Genomic DNA, 23,326 nt, shown 5'->3' with positions numbered 1-23,326 from the left:
ATTATGAAATTGTCTGTGTCGGACCGTTTTGCTTTTTTGGCTAATTGATGTCTGTTTTGAATACTACGCCTCTCATTGCGGCATAGTCAATGAGGCCATTTTTGAAGGACTCTAGCGCCTTAAGACGAAACAGGAGCTGAGTTTGAAACATTTTAGGTAAATATACCCGTCTCGCTAACCGAAGCGGCTCCTAAAACTAGTTAGTGCGATAAGGACAAGGCGAAAAATCCTGCGTGAAAGTCTCTCAGATATTGACAATATTAATCTGTGTTGAAAAAATCATTGCTCTAGCATCCAAACCCACGGAGGAAACAGTCGAGTACGTTTGTATGGAGAAATGACCACTCCTGTTGGCTCTTAAACAAGTCGAGGTGCAAAAAAAAGTCTAAAAGAAAGTGAAAGGAAATGAAATCACAACAAAAGAAATTACTCGTATTATTTAATTGTGTCCTTATTTTCCTAAAATACAGTACCTACCTAATATATCCGATATCGTGCTAGCTTCGAGTAGTTCGAGTGATAAATATGTAAGTCACGCATTTTCTATTCTTAGCATACTTTTGTCACTGAATTAGAGAGGCACAAGGCTCAATGTTAGAATTAGAATTTTTTACTCGAAGGAATTGCAAATCATGGTACAGTCGCCATAAGATATAACAAAGTGGGCGAGGTGCTCAAAAAGATCTGCGCACTCTAATCTCTAGTGCCTTGACAATAGAGGGGTGTTCTTGATTGATTGATATTTTACACGCAAATTTAAATTATACTGCTATGGTACGAAGGTTAACGGTATACAATTGAAAATAAATCAAAATTAGATATTTTCGTGTTTTTTTGCTCTATCAAATTATCAAACTAACTTTAACATTTTTAGGTATTTCTTAAAGTCTGCCCTAAGAAATATGGTCTAGTTTCAATGTTTTTCAATGCATTTGCCCTTCATTAAAATGTGTAAAAATTCAAAATAAAAACTGCAGTTTTGGGCTCCCCCCTCTTCAACTGACCCCAGTCTCCCCTAGTTACTGTAGAGTATGGTTCGGAAAGAGAAGAGTCGTGGAATGTATTGGGCCCATACATTTCACGACTTTTCTCTTTCCGAACAGGGCTTTAACCGCGAAAATCGAAGTTCGCAAATTACACAACAGATAATTAATATTTTTTATTTGTTAAATCTTTATCAAGGAACTTAATTACATATTTATAACACTCTTAAAGCGGAAACTCCTTCACTTAACAAGCAAAACTAACCTTGTAATGTTGTACATACATAATTATAATTCTGATATCTAAGTAGGTGCCTATGTTACATTGAAGGTATTCTACTTTTACCGACATAATAGGTTTATTAATTTATTATTTATCTTATCTATAAATCGAATATTGCAATAATATTCGTAGGTACCGTAATATCAGGGGCCCATTTCTCGAACGGTGTTAGTCTAATATTATTAGTGTGATGCCATGGTAACCCATACGACTTGACAGTTCGTAGACTAATAATATTAGTCTAATAACGTTCGAGAAATGGGCCCCAGGTAACTTTAGTTCACAACTTACAACTATGGTCTAAGTTCAAGTTCCAGTAAAATATGTGGAAACATTTTTCAAATTACATATCATATACTTATCGTTAATTTCTATAATTTCATCAACTCATCAATGATACGGGCCGACGCTGTCAGTAATGAATGACACGAATAATATTGTCATTAATTCCATTACAATTTTCATATCGGTACCTTATTATTATTTGATTGTACTGAAAACTTATTATTCCGAAGTAATATAATTATTAGTGATAATATGTAGAAATATATGAAATAAAATTACCAGATTGTTATTTAATTGCGGTCGAAATACTATTTAAAGGCGCCCACTGATTAACAGTCCGCCGGACAGTATCGGCCTGTCACAGTTGTTCGGAACAGTCCAAATTTTGTTCTAACTGACCGGCCGATACCGTCCGGCGGACTGTTAATCAATGGGCCGCTTACTGTAATTTCAAATATAATTATTTAAAGCTACGTTTACGTGTATTCTACTAGTCTAACCTGAATACCAATAAAAAAAATAACCGTGTTGTAATTAATGATGTAAGTATTTTCTTACAATCTGAATATGAACTCCTTAGGTAAGTTCCTTTCTTTATAGACATTGTGGTAGACTTTTCAGCTCTAACCAAAATTTATAGCTCAGTCATTATCATTAGTAGCATAAGTTATTTATATCGAAACAATACTTGATCACCCAACAGTTCCGTGACCACAAAAAGTGTGAAGTTAGTTGGACCGTGCGAATTGTTTTGTTGCCCCCAAGGCGGCCACTGGTGCAGAACCTGTATTTACAGGGTGGCCCAAAAATACGTTGACAACTTTAACAAACTTTTGCGTTTTTGTATCAAAACTAAAGGAGCGTATATTTATGAAGACACCTAAGGTGGTGGTATTGGCACAGAATAAATAATAGTACTTACTAGGTACAAATTCGTCGCTTTGCTACAGGTAGCTAAAAGTACATCCGTTCCACACCAATTTTGGTGGCTAGCCATAAGCGGCGCGTGGCGCTGTCGCCTTCTAGCGGCCATATCTGTTCTGATCGTAACAGACGTGTTTTGTTAGAGAGTGAGTGTTCTGTACCTAGTACTATTATTTATTCTGTGGTTTCGTGTTGGAATTAATGAATAAGAAACATTATTAAAGAATAATTACAATGTTTTTATTGTTTTTACCTCGACACTGACGTTGGCAGACTATGTCGTGTTACAGGGCTTCTCGTGCCGAGTCATCTTCTCGTTTCACACGCTTATTGTTGTTTGTTGTTTGTAAACTGACGTGACGTCACAAGTCACAGACGTCACAATATTATCCTATTGTGACATGCAACGGCAAAGTTACAGAAGAATGAAGTTGCAGCTAAGTTTATAAAAATCTCGATCGAAATTGCAACAACCGGGTTTTCCTGCCGACGACATCTAGATCTCGCGAGATCGAGATTGCATTCCCTAGTAATAATAATATATATAGACCTAGGGCCCCATTTCTCGAACGATATTAGACTAATATTATTAGTCCACGAACTGTGGTGCCCATTTCTCGAACGATATTAGACTAATATTATTAGTCCACAAACTGGCAAGTCGTATGGGTTACCATGGCAACACACTAATACCTAATATTAGACTAATACCGTTCAAGAAATGGGCCCCCGATTGTTTTATACTTCCTTGTAATATTTGTTTACTCAGCTAATTAGTAAACCTAAGGTAAAGGAATTAGTATAAGTAGTGTTTAGTTTTAAAATATATTTTTATAATATGTATGCTAGTTTTAAGGTATTTATGTATGTTCCACTAGTTGCCTGAAATAAAGATTTTCATTCAGTCATTAATTTTGTAGAAGTCACTTTTTTCTTATTTCTGTGCCTGCTTCGCCATGTATGTAAAGTCGACATGCAGCTCAGCTCCGCCGTCGACTTTAACTATAGTCCCCGTGACTAGTTCACTATCCTCGCTGGCCAAGAATACCACCATCTTGGCTATGTGCTCAGGCTGGCATACGCGCCGCATGGGGATGCTTTTGGCCATGTTGGTTAGGAACTCAGAGTACGCCTCGTCGGTGATGCCAGTTATGCGTTGGACGAAATCACTGACCTGTAAAAATAGATGAAGACTTTTAGATCACGTAGAAAAGTACATTTATAAGGGTCAATGTGGGTAAGGTATAAAAATTGTATTGCAGGGAAGGCAAGAACCCTCTTATTTGTATACCTAGCATACCTAAGAACGTCGCTCAGACACAGTCAAAAAGGAAGAGCTTTCACTTCTTCAGCTCTACAGACTTTCTGTAAGTGGAGTACGAGTATGTATAGGTACAAACGCAAGAGTTAAAAGTGACGAAAAAGCTTTTAGACAGTCTTCCCTTATAGACCATACCACATTTCATCTGAATCGATTCAATATTTGGTTCACGTAACTCCATATTTTATCTGGTACAACAGCTAATAGTGGGGTAAGACGTATATTTAAGAGCTCGATTATTTCAACTTACTGTGACTCCAGGGCTCACTGTGTTGACTCTAACGCCTTTTGGAGCCAACTCGAGCGCGATCAGTTTTGTGAAGTGGTCTAGCGCTGCCTAGAAAAAACATCATTACGATTTTATGATTAGGGTACATTTTTCTAAGGCCAGGATTGATAATTCCTCTAGTCAGCAACAGATTTTTAACCATGGCCCTCTCAGGCGATGACTCGGAAAGTGGTCAAGAGGGGTGTATCATAATTATTCTGAATATCGGTTGACGCTTCCTTGGTGGATTGAGGAATAGGCCCTTTCTGTACTTGGAAAAGTGTGGTTTCGATGGAAGGCCATCTAACCTTTAGAAGAGTGGCGGTAGTTGTGCAATGAGGATATTTCCTCAACTGGGCTTAATCAGTAAAACGGGACTGCTTAGGCAGGTCATAATTTTTGCAATTAATCTGAATTTTAAACGCTCTTTTAGTAAGTCAATAACAATTGGTTTCCTTACCTTCGACATGCTGTAAGGCAGGCTCCCCACCGCCACCGCCGTACCGGATATGCTCGAAATGTTGACGATGTTACCCTTGCTTTCAATAAGAGCTGGTGCCAATAGCCGCGTGAGGTTGTAAACGCCTCTTACGTTCGTGTTGAAAACCTGTAAATTATATAATTTTCATAATTAATTCGAGACGTTAAATACAGATCGCCATCTGCTATACTAATTAGAAGTCTTGCAAGATATGAATAGTATTGGCGGTGTGTCCATTAGACTCGATTCCCACACACACGCACACATACACACACACACACACACACACACACACACACACACACACACGCTTAATGTTCCGCCAGTTGAGTACTTTACGGAAACGCACGTTTTTGACACATCGCCACTGATGAGCATCATTGTCATAATTTCATTTCAATCATAATTTTCTCTTGGAGATATATCAGAGATATTACTTCAATCCCCTTACTGTGAATGAAACATCTTCGTTTCATACCAGCTTGCAGCTTGACACAGTTTGCTGACAGTTCGTCAACCCTATTGCAAAGACGTAAGGGTCAAATATGGTCAGTTACGAGTATTGTTAGTACATATTCATAAGAAATGGAATTACTCTCTCCGATCGAACGTAGAATAATGCATGTCCAATGAATTTATGCAGAGAAACCATTGCAATCTGAATAGTAGGTATAGTGGTGCCGAGAATATCATCATCTCAGAACCGTTTTCGGCCATAGAGACTTTTACCGCTGGATATGAAAATTGAAAACCAAAAACATAGACAACAACACAACTTTTGTAAATTACAGCCACAAGTGGTCTAGCTAGCCTTGTAGTGAAGTGCCCGATATTTATTCTAGTATTTATTTAGATAATATATTTAGTGCAATCGGTACTCGTGAGATAATAGTATCTCTTAGATAAGATTAGAATAACAGTGGGACTTTCATGGTGCAAATAATTTTGTACAGCAGGTTATGGTTGAAAAATTTAAAAGCTTGTTAGCTTTTGATATAGGTTTCAATGTTTTGTTGTTTAACAGTAAAAGTAAACAAAACATAATATTATGAATGTGCGTGTGAAAGTTGCGGCGGATGATATGGCCGTCGTGCGGGTTTTTACCTTTTAACTCAGTTACCTACACTGTAAATATATTTCTGTTTAAATTTTTGCTTGTCAAATCGCTGTTGTATGTACCAACACTAGCTATTTTATACAGAAGCTGTATGGGAATTCTACGACTCTTAAATTCTCTTTCGGCACAGACTATACAACTGAAAATAAATGAAAATTAGACATTTTTGTGATCTTTTTTTATCGATCCAACCTTCACCTTTTAAGATTTTAGTAGAGTCTACCCTTACAAATTTAATATAGTCTTGATTCGGTATGAATTCAGAAATTAACTCAACACTTTCTGCTTCGAAAGTGTTTCTTCACTAGGGTTTCTGCTCGAGAATTCCCGAGGCGAGAAATCTCGAGAAATTTGTCCTAAGTCGAGACGGGAAAAAAATATTCAATGCCTCGAGAACTCGAGAAATAAATCTCTTGTGATAAGTAAAAAGGAAACACGCGTTTAACACATGATGTGTCTATAATGTATTTCTTTAGGTAGTTAAATAAATATGTACAATGTTTTTTTTTACATTTTCAGGTAGGAACCTACCTACTTATAACATGTATTACCAACCAAATAAAAGAATACCTTGATTTTTCCCCTATCGTTCTAGCTTTAACCGATTTTCATGTTTTGACACTTTTGAACTATGATGATTCATGACATTCATGTAACGTCTTTTTATTGAAAAACGCTTAGAAAATTTTTGTAACGAATTATAGGACCAAATTGTAATAAGTGTAATAACAAATATTACAAAACTAAATTACTATTGATAAATTAAATCATCCCGATATATTCCTATTAGCAAAATATTACAATTTTAGCAGCTTTATTGTTACAGCTCAAGTACGAGTAATTAATATTACGTAGTAAAACTTCTGTAAGTTTTGTCACATCGAGTTAAATTTATTGACTTGAATATTGCCTAATAAAATACTATATTGTGGTTTGTTTACATTTTGTTGAATACCTAAAGAAATGCACTAAGTATAGCATTGCATAACACATCGCCGGTGCGCACGCCTGCACCTATAGTTTTTTTTGTTGTTGTATTTTTGATTATTAAGTGCAATTAATGGTGACTACAAATGTACCATATGTTTGATTATTGATCTCACCTACGATTCCAACGAGTCTGATTTGTAAAAAAGCAAAAAAAAAAAATAACATGATGTTTTTTGGAGCTTTCAAAATTTCTCGAAATACTCGAGAAACTCGAGAAATCTTGGTCGAGAATTCCCGTGCCTCGAGAAATTAAAAAGGTCGAACCAGAAACCCTATTCTTCACCTCATCAAATATCGCCATGTCAGTCCGCGCGAGGTCCGTCCGTGCGCCCACTCCCGCATTGTTTATCAGGACGTCTAGCCTGAAAATTATAGAGAAAATATTTAAATAAAGATAAGATAAAGATAGTTTTATTATTCAAATAGGCATCTTAGTAGGCCGTCTGGACGCCCTAGGTACCGCTGGAGAGACGAAGTGCAGAAAGACCTTGTGCAGAAAGAGCAGCGAACTCGGCGCCGTCGGCAGAACAGAAACGGCTTTGGACAGAGTAGCATGGCGTTCTTTGGTGTTGGAGGCCAAGATCCATTTTGGGTCGTTGCGCCACAGCCGTAAGTAGGCATCTTAGATCTTACAATGCGCTTTTGAACGTCAAATTTAATAAAGCTACGCCGGTAAATGACATAAATAAGCGTCAAACACAAAACTGTGTTCACGTCTTTCCTGTAGACATACCCAAAAGTTAAGGGCTATACAGGTTAATAACTCTTATCCACATGAAAGGTACCTTCTTATTTTATTTGGATAAGTATGATAAAATCATTACCTACATGACCACAACTCCCACAAGCTGTTAATTGCTCAACTATGCGATTCTCCAGAAACATCCTGGCTCGCACAGCTAAACTGTGGATGTGGAATGAACTCTCGCCAGCGGTATTTCTGGACCGATACGAAATTTAAGTAAAGAGCGTATTCCCACCTTAAAGCCGGCAACACTCTTGTAACCTCGGTGTTGCAGGTGTCCATGGATGACGGTAATTGTTTGGCATCGGACGATTCGCCTAATATCACAAAAAATGTTACGGGCAGTTTTTTTTTTTTATTATGAATGGGCTTACTCATGGCCACAGACTAGCCGAGGCGTAGACGTGGCCTACGATGGAGCGAGCTCGCCCAGAAGGTGCCTGTTCACTCTTGATTTGAAGGTTGCCGGGTTATAAGAACACTGCTCATTTCTTTTTGTCCTTTGCAACCCAACGCTGGTCCTTAGACTGCCGCCCGAAAAACTAGGGACTTACCGCGACCCACTTCGTTCATTCGTCTTTGCCTTTCTCCTGTTCGAATATACAAGAGCGATAGAGAGGCAGATAGCCAAAATTCCCGTCGCGGAAGGCCCTTTATGTCGACAACAAAGACGCAGTCATGATTCGTAGGTATGACGAATTTTTACCTTCCATAATGGTCCAATGTCTCTTTCGCCGTCCTCTCGCACCCCTCGTCCGTCGACAGATCAGCTACGATCTCCAGCGGCCGCCCTGCGCTTGCGACTGCGACCGCGCACTCGTCTGCGACTGCGCGCAGCTTCTCCGCGTTGCGACCGACGATCGCAAGTCGTGCGCCGCGCTCGGCGAATAGTAACGCTATGGCTTTACCGATACCAGCGCTTGCACCAGTCACGAGTACCACTTTGTTTTCGAAACTCATTTTTTTTAAAGAAATAATGCACTTGTAAAAAAAGGAATTTGTTTTGATTTGACGTTTGATTCAGACACGTACCGATTTACAAATCACTTATTTTAAATGATGTTAGACTGTTCTACAAAAAAAGCACTGTTCTAAAATAACTTTTGACGAGATACTGTGCAGAAATGTTTCTTCGAAAATTTCTTCTTATGTTATCTATATTTTTATAATTCAAGATACTAAAATGACGACAGTTCGGTTGGCCAGTTTACCCAGTCATCGTGTTTTTGTACCAATTTTGTAAAAAATTATAAATCCGTCGGACAAATTGGGGCAATCGGGCTGAAATCGTAATCACAAAACCGATACGATTTGACAGATCGTGGACTAATAATATTAGTCTAATACCTTTCGAGAAATGGGCCACAGGAACCCATTTCTCGAACGATATTAGTCTAATATTATTAGTGTGTTGTCATGGAAACCAATACGATTTGACAGTTTGTGAACTAATAATATTAGTCTAATATCGTTCGAGAAATGGGCTCCTGTCAAGTCGTATGGGTTACCATAGCAACACACTAATAATATTAGACTAATACGGTTCGAAAAATGGGCCCCAGTTATTTATTTATGTTTCGATTCTGGTTTTTTATAAACAATTGTCACTTGGCTAGCCCCCCTGCTATTTTAGTATCTAGATCTAGAATATGAAAACAGTTCTTACGTATGCGACGTTCGTCTTAAGACTGAAGATAAAAATTCCAAAACAGTTTATTATAACTCTTATCGGTATTGTTGTTATCACACAGACAGACAGACACTTGAATAAACAAAACACTTACCTAATGAATACTTTATCTCGCTTACTTGTAATTTATTATAATTGGAACAATGACATTCACTTACATACATACATACTTAAATTTATAACACCACTTAATAGGGACTGTCCATAAATTACGTCATCGATTTTTGACTCCCCCCTCCCTTAAAATCATCCAAAAATCATGCTTCGAATGACCCCGTTTCCTCCTTCGTCATGCTACCATCATCCGATGTCCAGACACATCCCCCCTTCCCCTAATTTGGAATGACGTAATTTATGAATAGCCCCATATCCTAAAACTGATTAACGATTCTGTAACAGGTAGGTTTATATAACATAGTACGCAATTCCAGTTTTTGTGTAGGTACCTAAATAACAAAATGTTTTGTTGATGTTATGCACACAATTCTTTCAGTAAGTACAGTCAAGGAATTTAAATTCCGACCCATTTCGTACTTTGTCACAGTGACAATCAATATGAAAGCCGCTAGAGACCTCATACGGTTGTCACTGTGAGAAAGTACGAAATGGGTCGGAATTTAAATTCCTTGACTGTACCTATCCCATTTTTCAGCTCAATCCAGTAAATTGTCAATGTGGAATAAGCAGAAGCGCGCTACAATAAAGATAAAAAGAAAAGGTACCCCGAGGTGAGACGTCCCCGATTAATTCCCAAAAGGGACCTTTTGTTTACAATGTTTACTATATCTCACGCGTGGAAAAATCTCTAAGATACAAATTGGCTCTAGGGTTGTCACCCACTTTTCATAAATAACGGAATCCAACGCGTTAAGTTCCTTTTATGCACCAGTGATTTTTAGGGTTCTGTACCCAAAAGGAAAAAAACGGGACCCTATTACTAAGACTCCATTGTCCGTCTGTCTGTCACCAGGGTGTATCTCATGAACCGTGACAGTAAAAAAATTCACAGTTGATATATTTCTGTTGCCGCTATAAGGATTAATATTTAAAAGTACGGAACCCTCGGTGGGCGAGTCCGACTCTTTGCACAAATCTCTGTTTTGACATTTTGCTGGGACATCAGTCAGCCGCGACCACGACCAGTGAAACCTGTGTTGAAACGTCGGTAAATAAAGGTAATTGAATAAAATTCGCGTTAGACCCGTCTATAAATATGAGTTAATATGTGTAAACGCGAAAGTTTTAAATATTATACAGGGTGCTTCCTGTAACAGGAGCAATAAATTAAACTAAAGGCTGTACTCAAGTGTACTCCTCAAACTGACCAACATTTGTTCAGCAACTTTTAAAAATTATTAATCCTTTAGACTTCCTCTTTTTCATACAAAATAAAAATTGCCATCAATGTACGCTGACATCAGTGTGTTTGACGTTACTTGTCACGCTTTTAACATAACTAAATTTGCAATAAGTACATTGCGTCTTAGAATAACTTTAAAGTGTAATAAAAATCAGAACATGAATTATTTTCAAAAGTTGCTGAACAAATGTTGGTCAGTTTAAGGAGTATAGCCTTTAATTTATTGCTCCTGTTACAGAAAACACACTGTATATTTAGACTTGTCTCCGATCCGACGTCATTCTGATTTATGCACTCAACGAGACCAAATACAACATAGACAACCCTAAGCGTACCAGACCAATGACAACACAGACAACCCACCGCAATCAAACAAATCCCAGTGGCTCCATTATTCGGCAAGTAATCATGGTCGCCATAAGATGTGACCTAATTAGGTGACCCAGTTGCAGGCGTTTAACTCGAGCGGTTTTGACACCACCTTTACTGTCGTTCGGGTGACGAGTTTTAAGGTGGATTTTGGCTTTTTTATTGTCTTTTGATTGTTCTAATTTACCACGATGGCCTCTCAGTAAAAAGTTTTCGAAGTTAATTTAGCGCTTGATGGGAAATGGGGATCTACGTATATGACGTACGTCTATATTTTTTTTTAATGTACAGTGTACAGGACAGGTAAAGGATCGGTAGGCATGTTACACCTGTAGACTTTCAGGCGTCCTAAGGCTACGGTGACTGTTTAAAATTAAGCGGGCCGTATGCTTGTTTTCCACCGACGTGGTATTAAAAAAATACTCATAATAAAATATACACAAAAAAACAGTTGCACTCTGGGAGTGCCGGCAGAAGTGAAAACTCAATGACATTGTAACAGTTTTTCGATCAGGTCACGTGTCCGTCTTACGAATTTTCAATATGTCGAATCTGTCGGTCACGTGACCTGTCGCGAGTTTAACATTTTTTCCCTGTCACGATAAGTGCACAGCGCTGCTAAAGAGGTTTTTACTTCAAAAACTTATCGCTGTTTTTGTCCGCAGAGAGCGATCACAAGAGCACCAAGCAACATGGTGCTTCTGGCGTCGGCGGAGGCTCATCGTGGCTCTGCTGGCGTTCTTCGGCTTTTTCAACGTGTACGCGTTACGCGTCAACCTGTCTGTGGCCGTCGTCGCCATGACGGAGCCAGTGGAAACCAAGCTGGAGAACGGAACTGTTGTCTTTGTAAGTATTAACAGCGATTTGTTGGCTCAACGAGGCTCTCCTAGCGTCCTTCGGCCTTTTCAACGTGTACGCGTTACGCGTCAACCTGTCCGTGGCCGTCGTCGCCATGACGGAGCCAGTGGAAACTAAGCTGGAGAACGGAACTGTTGTCTTTGTAAGTATTAACAGCGATTTGTTGACTCAACGTGGCTCTCCTAGCGTCCTTCGGCCTTTTCAACGTGTACGCGTTACGCGTCAACCTGTCCGTGGCCGTCGTCGCCATGACGGAGCCAGTGGAAACCAAGCTGGAGAAAGGGACAGTTGTGTTTGTAAGTTTCTTCAATTAGGTACCCAATTATACTATGATTATATCCTACTTTAACGGCGGGCTGGTGTAGGCTTATTGTGGCTCTCCTAGCGTTCTTCGGCTTTTTCAACGTGTACGCGTTACGTGTTAACTTGTCCCTTGTCGTGGTCGCCGTGGCAGAGCCAGTGGAGACCAAGCTATAAAACGGGACTGTTGTGTGTAAGTACTACAAATTAAATCATCCATTCCATCATCATTGTTGCTGGATTTTAATAAATCAAGTACCGTTCTCATATTTATGACTACCGACCCGCCCCGGCTTCGCACGGATTATACAAAATCTTAACAAATTATACACCTAAACCTTCCTCAAGAATCACTCTATTGATAGGTCAATCTATTGAGAAAACCGCATGATAATCCGTTCAGTAGTTTTTGAGTTTATCTCGAACATACATACAAACAGACAGACGCGGCGGGGGGCTTTGTTTTATAAGGTGTAGTGATCTAATAATTGTGTGGTACGTTGCCTTTTGTTTGGTTACATACTGTATTTATAAGCCGTGTGCCTCACTTCCGCCTTTACATTACCCCTTCAACCGAACGCCATCACATTACTTACCATTTGCAAGAATATCCCGAATACAGGGTGGAAAGATGAGTCGGGCCCTGGAGGGAAACTACCTTAAATCCTTAAGCTGGCTCATTTTACTTAAAGGAGTCATTCCTTTATTTTTTAAAAGAAACAAAACTGCATTCAAAGTATTTTTCTTTTTTTTCTCCAATTTGGCTTGTCTAAAAAAAACTTAAGTACTAAATATTAGATTTTATGGATATTTTGTAGGACAGACGAGCGTAAAACCTAATGTTTCTTGGAGAAATGTTATCATTAACATTAACTGTATCGACTAGTAGAATAAAATTGCGAGTTTTTATTTTTTGGAATTTTTAGTCGGTTCGAGTCCCGGGCGAGGCAAGTGAGTTTTAGAAAATCTTTGAATGCAGTTTTGTTTCTTTTTTAAAATAAAGGAATGTCTCCTTTAAGTAAAATGAGCCAGCTTAAGGATTTAAGGTAGTTTCCCTCCAGGGCCCGACTTATCTTTCCACCCTGTATATCTAACCATCTAACCTTGTAACGCGACCATACTGCAACATATTTCGCACCCATGTCGTTACAAAACATAAAATGTTTCAAGGGGCCTATTCGAGGACAGTCGTAAACTTATATTAATACCACCCTTTTCTAACTTCAGCGCAAATAGAACCTTTATGTAGCGTCACCCAATTTAATATGACCCTACCCTGGACTTATGTACTGTAATTTGTCTGATCCTTAACGCGAGTGAATAAGATTCAAATTTGTTAGTTGTTTTTGAAATATTAATAAAGGCTGTGGAAAATGTTGAATTTTGGCGATCGTAAAAATCAGTCCATAATCTCAGATACGTAGGTATTTTGCCTGTTTATATTAAAATATTGTTTGCCGTCATAAAATAAGCGAAGATGATATGTTACGTTGTTCGTACGTATTTTATGTAGGTACAGTCGCCATCAGATACATCGGAGCAGCGGAGGTGCTCAAAAATATCTGAACACGCACTATAAAGGCTCCTAGGTCTCCTAGGACTACACGATGGGCCAATACCGGCCACTCCAAGGGACGCATTTATGCGTTAGAGGGACCAAGTGATATCGCTATCTCATTCTACCGCATGGCTGCGTCCCTTGGAGTGCCCGGCGTTGGCCCATCGTGCAGAGGAGCCATAACCTTGGCTATAGAAGCGCACTATACTGCAAAACGTAATTCAAGACCAAAAAAAGTAAGATAATGTTGCCATTGCAATAATTTGTTTGTAAAATAGTAAATTCATTTTGATAAATAATCACGCTAAGATAATTTATTCATTAGTAATTTTACTCCTACTATTTAAAAAAGTACTTTTATTTACTTATTTGTACATAAATACAAGACGCGCTAGTAAAAAAGTGGCAACATTTACTTTTTTTGGTCTTGAATTGAATTACGTTTTGCAGTTTAGATGTTTAGCCGGAACGCTGAGCGTTCAACAAAAGAATTAACTAATTGATACTTTACGTTGCAGATACCAGAGTTTGACTGGAGCTCTCAGACCAAGGGTCTGGTGCTGTCATCATTCTTCTACGGGTACCTGGTGACGCAGCTGCCCGGCGGCTGGCTGGCGGCTAAAATAGGAGGTAACAGGTCCGTTCCGTCTAGCACATTATTAACTTACTAGCTTCTGCTGATGATGATGATTGATGTATGTTCTACGGGTACCTGGTGACGCAGCTGCCAGGCGGCTGGCTGGCGGCTAAAATAGGAGGTAATAGGTCCGTTCCGTCTAGCACATTATTAACTTACTAGCTTCTGCTGATGATGATGATTGATGTATGTTCTACGGGTACCTGGTGACGCAGCTGCCCGGCGGCTGGCTGGCGGCTAAAATAGGAGGTAACAGGTCCGTTCCGTCTAGCACATTATTAACTTACTAGCTTCTGCTGACTTTGTCTGCGTGATGATGATGATTGATTTATGTTCTAAGGGCACCGTGACGCAGCCCGGCTTGTTTTCTTGTCCCAAATTAGGATTTATTTATTCCGCCCAAAATGAGAACCTCTTCAAATTACCAAATTTTATAAATTTCCGAGTTAAAAAATACTAGTATTTTTTAGTGTACCGTACAAAACTTTGTTTACGATCGCACTAGTACATAAACAAATTTTACTGATTTGCACGACCGAAGTGATCACATACCTAAGTGTAACGTGAACAAAGTTTTGTACGGTACACTGAAAATTACCTTAAAGGTTAATTGTTAATTAGTAACATGAGCCGTTTGAAACAGTAACGGAACTATGTTATATGTAATCAGATCGTATTTAGACCAATCAATTAGAATGTCAGCTCGAAATATGCCGCTCCGAAAAGTAGTTCAGTGAACCGTGCGGAATTTCTTGGTGAGTTAGTGACCTTTCGAAACAAAGGTACAGTCACCTTCAATGGTACCTAACAGATAATGGCGTTATACACGGTGGCCAAAAAATAACTGCATTCCCGTTGCCAGGGAGGTTTCGGGATTATACTGAGCAACTTTTACTATGGAACCAACCCCGAAATCGGGAAAAAAGTCCAACCGGTCCGCGATCATTTTATCAGCTAGGAATAATAATAGAATAATAGAAATATCTAATAGAATGTGGCAGATACTTTTGAACGCAAACTATAGTAGACATCTTTATTTGAAAAACTAAGTAATAGAGAGCGACAGACAGATACCATCAAGGGATTTGATTTCTGTGCCACTTCGTAGCTTGTTCGTAGCTTGTCACATTGACGATATTATGGACTCCCTGGCGCCTTTTATATTGATTGTTAGTAATTTGTTACTGTGATAAGGTGCGAATTGGCACATAAAACGAAATTCCTTGTACAGTCGCCATCAGATATATCGGAGCGGCCGAGGTGCTCAAAAATATGTAAACACGCCCTGTAACGCCTTGACAATAGAGGCGTGTTCAGACATTTGTGAACACCTTGGCCGCTCCGATATGTCTGATGGCGACTGTACTTTAGGCGCGTTGTTCTATGTTACTATTGATGCTGACTGTCGGATCTAATATTAATAGTGATTTATTTTATCCATTGGACCTCTTGTTACCCTTGTCAAAGTCACGTCACACCTGGCCTGGCCCCTATTTCACCAACGTGACAGGTCCGACAATTGTCGACGTCACTGTTACTGACGTCACAGGCCTCCATAGGCTACGGTAACCGCTTACCATCAGACGGGCGGTGTGGTTGTCTGCCGCCAACAGGTTAATTAAAAAAAAAACTCCACTATATCGCCAGTTAATAAGTACTTATTTTGCGACGCTAATGACAATTGTCACAAGAAACACGACAATTGTCACGAAATTTCGACACCGAACTCATTTTCTGTCAAGAATTACCGAAAGTTCTTTGAAATCTTGTGACAATTGTCATCATTTTCATCATAAACATCGCAAGAGAAATACCTGTTTTTTGCCGATATAATAAAGTTTCTTTAAATAATACAATGGTAACAAACAGGAATACGGCCCGCCCGATGGTGAGCGGTAGCCGTAGCCCATGGATGCCTGTGACGTCAGCAACAATGAGACTTGTCGAATTGTGTGCACCTGTCACGTTGGTGAAATAGGGGCCTGGGTACCAGTTTACTAGCACCATAGAGAATAGAGTGTATAGAGAGTTACTGTCATGGTATCATAACTATCATGTACTGAAATAAACTAGCTCGGTATCACCTGAGATGATCCAGTTAGAAGGTCCGAACCATACTGTTCTACCTTAGGGATGGCCAGGGGGCGCCATAAGCCTTAAATAAGAAGTACATGTACTTGGAAATATTCGACCTATGCCGCTGTGGCCCGGTGGCCGAATGGCACAGAGGCGCCTGCCGCGATAGCAGAGGACGCTGGTTCGATTCCAGCCTGGGGCACTGTCCTATGGTCACTTTTTCTTAGTATATGACATTTATTTCAGTTTATAATATATATACATATATACAGGGCGTCCCACGGCTATGCCACATGGAGGAAAAGTACCCTGAATATTGTAGATGGAACATTTTACTGAAAGAAGACATTATTTTAATTTAAAAAACAATTTAAACTGCATTCATAGATTTTTAAATAATTACATGACTGAACCGGGAATCGAACCCGCTACACGAGAAAAAAAATCAACCTGTAGCTTTATCATACCGATCGAAAGGCTTCATCATAAGGATAATTTTTTGCTGAATAACATAGTGTCAAAAATTATAGGGAAGCCCGTGAATTTTAACATTTTTAATTCAAAATTAACCAATTTAATTTATCAATGCTCAAAATGAGTCTCATTCTGTTGAATACAAAGCTGCACTCTTTTGATTATTTCGCAAAATTTCACATTAAATGTTAAAATTCATGGGCTTCCTTTTATTTCTGACACTGTGTTACTTAGCAAAAAATAATCCTTCATAGAAATAATACGTTTATTGGTGACGCTTCCACACTCTTGCGTGCCTAATCGGTGCAGAGTTCGCCTTACGGTCTCAAATTTTATGCTGTTTTACGTATTTATTCATTCTTCTCCGTATTTCTAGAATGTTTGCCATCGGGATAGGGGCGACGTCGCTACTGACGTTGTTCACTCCGCCGCTGGCACACACCAGCACCTCACTGCTTATTGCCGTGAGGGTAGTTGAGGGACTGTTCGAGGTAAGTTGTATAATTTAGGAATCTGAGCGTTATCAAAAAAATAGTACATTATTGTCGAGGCTCGGAAGTAGCTACTTGCCGGCTGAGGATTCGTTTTAAACGGACGACCTTGGGAGTCCGTTTAATTGAATCCGAAGCCAGCAAGTAGCCTTCCAGCCGAGTCATATATAGTGCTTTTCTCAAAAATGGTGCAAGAAATATAAATATCATAGAAATATTTTACAAAAGCAACGTTCTTCCGTATATATTTTCACAGAGAAAAGCCGTTGCCGCCTTTTTATTTTTTTAATAAAAAAATAGAAGTGTATTTTTCTGCCAAAAATACGCCAACCTATTTGAGACACCTAAATAGTCGCGGTACTAATCATCTGTTTGGCTGTTTATTGGGCCTGTGCCTTCATTTGATATGGCCATTTCAACTTTTAAAAAGTTTGGAACTCGACAAATAATGGAATTTGTATGCAACATTGCAGTCCCAAAATCGAGACTGCAATGTTTTTAACTTTTTAATTTTTGACTAACCATAAACTACGCGCTTCGCGACCGATTTTTTAGACGGCAAAGTCGACTTTGCCGTCCATTTTTGAGAAAATGTACATTTCAGTCATATCTTTAAAATATTGACTTCTTGGGCTCATTTTACTCAGAATCATTTGTACATTCTTGCCTCATACATGAAAAAATGTGTCCCAAAATTTTGTATGAAAAAATACTTTTCCAGTGCGTCACGTTACTACAAATAAAAAAATTATTCGTACAAAAATGTGACGATCTGGAAAGGTAATCTTGGGACACATTTTTCATGATGAGTAAAATGAACCCAAGAAGATATGAATGAAATGTAAATTTTTTTGGAAAACGCTCATCTGTAAGAATCTGTCTCTAAAAATGGCTAGTCAAATAAGTAGTCCCCATTTGCAGTTAACAGCCCAGAGGGGCTACCGCGGAAACCGAAATTCGCAAATTGCGGGGATCTTTCTCTTTTACTCCAATGAAGGTGTAATTAGTAGGGCATGCAGTACCGGTCCCGGTACCAAGAATTTCATTTCCCGGTTCTGGGCATGGCCGGAACCGGGATTCCCGGTTCTTCCCGGTTCTCAAGGCATCTTTTGATTACTTTTAAGAAATTGTTTCTGTTAGCGTACAATCTTTATGAATGACTTATTTTCATATAAATAATTGCATAAGAATTAATAAATGACTTATTTTATTATAAACAAACACTTAATTGGCGTTCCAACCTATTTTACGAAATTAACCGGCACACATTGGCTCCGCCTGGGCCGAGCCACACGGCCGTAGCGTAGTCGATGCACTCAGCACTATATGACGGCACGGCCTGCCTTCACGAATGCCTACTTTACTAGGTTAATTTATCGGGTTATTTGGGTCCCCCGTTTCATAGCACCATTATTAAATGTTATAATATAATGTCCCGAGCTAAAGTACTAATACATTACTACTATTGAAATGGGAATAAATAGTCATATGATGAGAACCGGGAAGTACCGGTACCGGGTCTTCAGTACCGGTTCTTTTGATACCATAAAATTCCCGGGAATTCCCGGGAATATGAGAACCGGGAATTCCCGGGAGCATGCCCTACTTATTACCTTCTTTACCTTATATTTTTTTCATACATTACAGTTTTTATTATATTTCCAGGGTGTAACCTACCCGTGTATCCACGCAGTATGGTCCCGTTGGGCGCCAAGCGAAGAGCGCGCTCGACTAGCCACGTTCGCCTTTAGCGGGAGCTACGCGGGCACCGTGGTGTCCATGCCGATATGTTCGCTACTGGCACACTATACGGGCTGGCCTGGCATATTCTACGTGTTCGGTAACTATTGTCGCATTATAATATGATCAGCTACGCGGGCACCGTGGTGTCCATGCCGATATGTTCGCTACTGGCACACTATACTGGCTGGCCTGGCATATTCTACGTGTTCGGTAACTATTGTCACATTATATATGATCAGCTACGACGGCAACGTGGTGTCCATGCCGCTATGTTCGCTACTGGCACACTATACGGGCTGGCCTGGCATATTCTACGTGTTCGGTAACTATTGTCACATTATGCGGGCGCCGCGGTGTCCTGGTGTCCATGCCGATATGTTCGCTACTGGCACACTATACAGGCTGGCCTGGTATATTCTACGTATTCGGTAACTATTGTCACATATAATTATAATCAGCTACGCGGGCATCGTGGTGTCCATGCCGCTGTGTTCGCTACTGGCACACTAAAACGAGATGGCGTGCAAGGCTCGGAACCGGTTTCTTCTTCATCCAAAAATACCGGTATTATTACTTACGTTATCTTTCGCTCTTTGGTTTATTATTTCATTTTTAATGGGACAATCTAATAATACGAAGTTGTTACCTAAAAATACATGATTCAACCCTAGGTAAAGAGCATCAAATAATTAAAAATATTGGGCTAATTCGGATTTAAAAACCGGTTCCAAGCCCTTATGGCGATGGCGTGGAATATTCTATGTTCGATAACTATATACCACGTACCTACGACTGTACGTGTTCTAATAGTCTAAATATTCGCTTTAGCAGCAGCTATGGCTTGTAAAGTTTTATGGATGACGGAGTTACACTTTACACGTTTAATAGTACCTAGTACACTTAGTTCAACATTTTACCGATTTTATGTTCTATTTGACTGGTCTGGCCTAGTGGGTGCCTGCCCCTACCTATGACCCTGCCTATGAAGCCGATAGTCCCTGGTTCGAATCCTGGTAAGGGCATTTATTTGTATGATGATACAGATATTTGTTCCTGAGTCATGGTTGTTTTCTATGTATTTAAGTATTTATATATATCGTTGTCTAAATACCCACAACACAAGCCTTCTTGAGCTTACTGTGCTGTGGGGCTTAGTCAATTTGTGTAAAAAAATGTCCTATTATTTATTTATTTATTTGCAGGTATAATGGGACTGGTGTGGACAACAGTTTGGTGGTTGGTGGTGAAAGAGTCCCCAGAAAAGGACCCCCGGATATCTCCAGCTGAATTAAAATATATACAGGTATTTCGAAGCTAGTTGGTGTTTTATATTATTTAATACATTATATTTTCTACCGTAGCACATAAAAAATTAAGCACGATAAGTACGAAGAATTTCCATTTCCTATCTCTATCGCACGCGCATAATTATATTGCTGTCCCGCTCACACAGTTGCATTGACCGCCGGCATCATGGCTTTTGTTTTGCCTCGTTCGGTTTTAAAACAATATTATGTTTTCTAATACTATTGATTCAATTTTGACCGCCAAATTTTTCCTGTATGTTTTAAGTTTTTAAAAATAGAAATTGTCAACAGAAATTTTTTTTTTCAGGACTCACGAGGTACGCAAGCTATCGAGGGGTCCAAAATTAAGCACCCGTGGCGAGCCATGTTGACCTCAGGGCCAGTTTGGGCCATAGTTATGGCCCATTTCAGTGAAAACTGGGGTTTCTACACACTTCTAACGTTCCTGCCTACATTTATGCAAGGTAACAAATTTAATTCATAATTTTATTGGCGGAGCAATTCTGTAAACTAATCATTACACAATTCCGTCCTTTTTTAAAGGCGGCTAAAACACAGGCAGGTCATATTGAATTGACCTTTGGGTCTGACTCGTCTGAGTGAGTCAAAAAATTAAAATTATTGATGTATTTGGTATCTAAGTGGATTTATACAATATTTTGTGGTGAATACCTCCTTTTACATATAGCAATACTTGTGTTGGGAGGTATAGTTATCCAAGAAAGTGGTCTACCACTTTTCGACTCTATTATCTGATTGATAGAGTCGAAAAGTGGTAGACCACTTTCTTGGCTGACCGTACCGCCGTACCGCTCCTTCTGAACTAGGGAATGCAATAACCGGCCAAACTTCATAACCGGTTTCGGTTACGGTTATGCCCGAAAAATAACCGAATATCGGTTATAATCGGTTACGGTTATTTTCGACGAAAAATTATAAATTTGCAATGAAGTAATTAAAAAAATACAAAAATCTTTATTTTAGTACCCACAGTATTAGTGAATATGAGTAAAAGTCTTCGTTTTTTAATAAAATACAGTAAAAGTATAATATTACCTTGGACGTGACACAATATTGACAAAAATTATAGTCACATGCGTCACAGCCAAACAAGGCAGGATTTTGTAGTCATTAGATGATAAAAACATACAATCTAAGTCATAAATAAATAACCGAAAATAACCGTAATCGGTTATTCGAGTTTCCAATATTCGGTTATGAAATTTTGTCAAAATATTCGGTTATAACCGAATATTTCGGTTACGGTTATAACCGATTTGCATTGCCTATTCTGAACGGAGTGTTTGGTTTAATATCAGCCATAGATGCTATGTTAAGCTGCCATGGAACCTCACTTTAGCGACACAATTCTAACATTTCTACCAGTCACCAGTAATAATAATTATGTTACACAACAAAGGCAGTAATATCTGACGACCTTATTTCTAATTATGTGACATTACATTTGCATTACATTGTCTAGATCAGCGGTCGGCAACCTTTTAACAGCCAAGGGCTACATAGTAATTAACGAAGGTGACGCGGGCCGTACTTTGTTAATATTTATGACTTTATGAGACACTATCGTATGTCACTATTACATACAAAATAGCCAAGGCGGCACTCGGGCTGCAAGTGACAGTTTCACGAGCCGCATGCGGCCCGCGGGCGGCAGGTTGCCGACCGCTGGTCTAGATTGTCTATGAATCGTATTGTTGGAATAACACTTTGATGTCACGTTTGTTTTCTAGGTAAGACACGTAAAGATGAGAACACTTTAGTTGAAACATGTTATTTGTTGTCCTCAGACGTATTTAAGTTCGAGACTTCGGCGACGGGTTGGCTGTCTGCGGTGCCGTACCTCGCGATGGCTATAGTTTTACAGGTCAGTTTCTTTTTGTGGGGGGCTAGCCAACTTCACAATAACAATAGTTGTTGATAGAATAAGAAAACTAATCATAATATATGGAAATACTCACGTGACTTCCTGTGTCTGCCATCCCGATAGAGTTAGAGCAAGACAAGTCTTCGATTTTGATAACACACGCAGTGTTAATTATACGTGATAATTTCATAGAACTTTGACGTTTAAAATAACACTTGCACACGCCGTGCAAGTGTTATTATATTATATATAAAAAAACCGGGCAAGTGCGAGTCGGACTCGCGCACGAAGGGTTCCGTACCATAAAGCAAAAAAAAAAAACAAAAAAAGCAAAAAGAAAACGGTCACCCATCCAAGCACTGACCCCTCCCGACGTTGCTTAACTTTGGTCAAAAATCACGTTTGTTGTATGGGAGCCCCATTTAAATCTTTATTTTATTCTGTTTTTAGTATTTGTTGTTATAGCGGCAACAGAAATACATCATCTGTGAAAATTTCAACTGTCTAGCTATCACGGTTCGTGAGATACAGCCTGGTGACAGACGGACGGACGGACGGACAGCGAAGTCTTAGTAATAGGGTCCCGTTTTACCCTTTGGGTACGGAACCCTAAAAACTGTTTGTGTGATTGCAGGTGGCGGGTCATCTTGCGGACTGGGTGCTGACCAAAGGGTACATGTCGCGCACTAATGTCAGAAAACTATTCAACTGCGGCGCTTTCCTTGCTCAGGTAATTAATTAATCCAGGCAGATCCAATAAGCACGGTCCCTTTCCATGTTCTTAAATGTATGTCTAGCTCATTTACAAATAATAAAATAATACGTAAGTAATTTGAGTTTTATTACTGGCGCACGAACCAAGGAGACGTCGTCGAGGGGGCGGTAAATAATAATTTACGAACGTGTGCGAATTGAAGCCCGAAGCCGAATGCGAGGGCTTAATTAACACGAGTTCGTAATTCCTGTACCAACCGCAACGCGAAATGTTTTTCATCACAATTGTGAGGAAAACAAAGGGAAATAAATAAAACTTCTGCCTAATTCCGGACGTACATTATAGCCCTAGGTCGAAATTTTGGATTTACGAACCACATCGCCTACGTGTAATGTCTTTTTACGAGCAAGTGTGATGAAAAATCACAGTTACTGAGATACTTGAACAACAAAGGTCGTCTAAAGGA

At 39.3% G+C, this 23,326-nt stretch overlaps 2 protein-coding genes and 1 long non-coding RNA gene across 6 annotated transcripts in view; 2 read left to right on the top strand and 1 right to left on the bottom strand.

The window, feature by feature from the left end:
• The window catches only part of LOC134665713 (vesicular glutamate transporter 1), a 60,787-nt gene that overhangs the window by 9,572 nt on the left and 27,889 nt on the right, over positions 1 to 23,326 (top strand). Inside the window, exons 2-9 of one of the 4 annotated variants that reach the window (XM_063522677.1) lie at positions 11,482 to 11,662; positions 14,051 to 14,169; positions 17,096 to 17,210; positions 18,876 to 19,050; positions 20,156 to 20,256; positions 20,568 to 20,724; positions 22,069 to 22,145; positions 22,780 to 22,875. In XM_063522677.1, coding sequence (XP_063378747.1) covers positions 11,482 to 11,662; positions 14,051 to 14,169; positions 17,096 to 17,210; positions 18,876 to 19,050; positions 20,156 to 20,256; positions 20,568 to 20,724; positions 22,069 to 22,145; positions 22,780 to 22,875 — 1,021 coding nt within the window. Of the gene's footprint in view, positions 1 to 11,481; positions 11,663 to 11,739; positions 11,817 to 11,847; positions 11,971 to 14,050; positions 14,170 to 14,342; positions 14,426 to 17,095; positions 17,211 to 18,875; positions 19,051 to 20,155; positions 20,257 to 20,567; positions 20,725 to 22,068; positions 22,146 to 22,779; positions 22,876 to 23,326 lie in introns of those variants that run through there. The other 3 variants (XM_063522680.1, XM_063522679.1, XM_063522681.1) reach the window with 3 other exon arrangements.
• Positions 1 to 23,326, top strand: part of LOC134665750 (uncharacterized) — a 148,901-nt gene that overhangs the window by 109,800 nt on the left and 15,775 nt on the right. The gene's annotated exons all lie outside the window — the stretch shown is intronic.
• On the bottom strand, positions 2,681 to 8,357 carry LOC134666272 (3-oxoacyl-[acyl-carrier-protein] reductase FabG-like). Its single transcript, XM_063523424.1, has 5 exons — positions 8,104 to 8,357; positions 6,936 to 7,014; positions 4,525 to 4,671; positions 4,047 to 4,133; positions 2,681 to 3,649 (listed from the first exon to the last, which is right to left on the bottom strand). Exons 1-5 carry the CDS (start codon positions 8,355 to 8,357, stop codon positions 3,410 to 3,412), a joined length of 807 nt encoding a protein of 268 aa, XP_063379494.1. The 3' UTR covers positions 2,681 to 3,409.

Source organism: Cydia fagiglandana, chromosome 7 (assembly GCF_963556715.1).
Source record: "Cydia fagiglandana chromosome 7, ilCydFagi1.1, whole genome shotgun sequence".
Lineage (NCBI taxonomy): Eukaryota > Metazoa > Arthropoda > Insecta > Lepidoptera > Tortricidae > Cydia > Cydia fagiglandana.
This window is presented reverse-complemented; position numbering and strand designations above follow the sequence as displayed.

Excerpts from the sequence above, each read along its gene's own strand:
- LOC134666272 (XM_063523424.1), bottom strand. The coding sequence starts at position 8,357 with ATGAGTTTCGAAAACAAAGTGGTACTCGTGACTGGTGCAAGCGCTGGT. Across the intron at positions 7,015-8,103 it reads ACATTGGACCATTATGGAAG|GCTAGACGTCCTGATAAACA; the intron begins GTAAAAATTCGT and ends TATAATTTTCAG. Across the intron at positions 4,672-6,935 it reads ACATGGCGATATTTGATGAG|GTTTTCAACACGAACGTAAG; the intron begins GTGAAGAATAGG and ends TATAATTTACAG.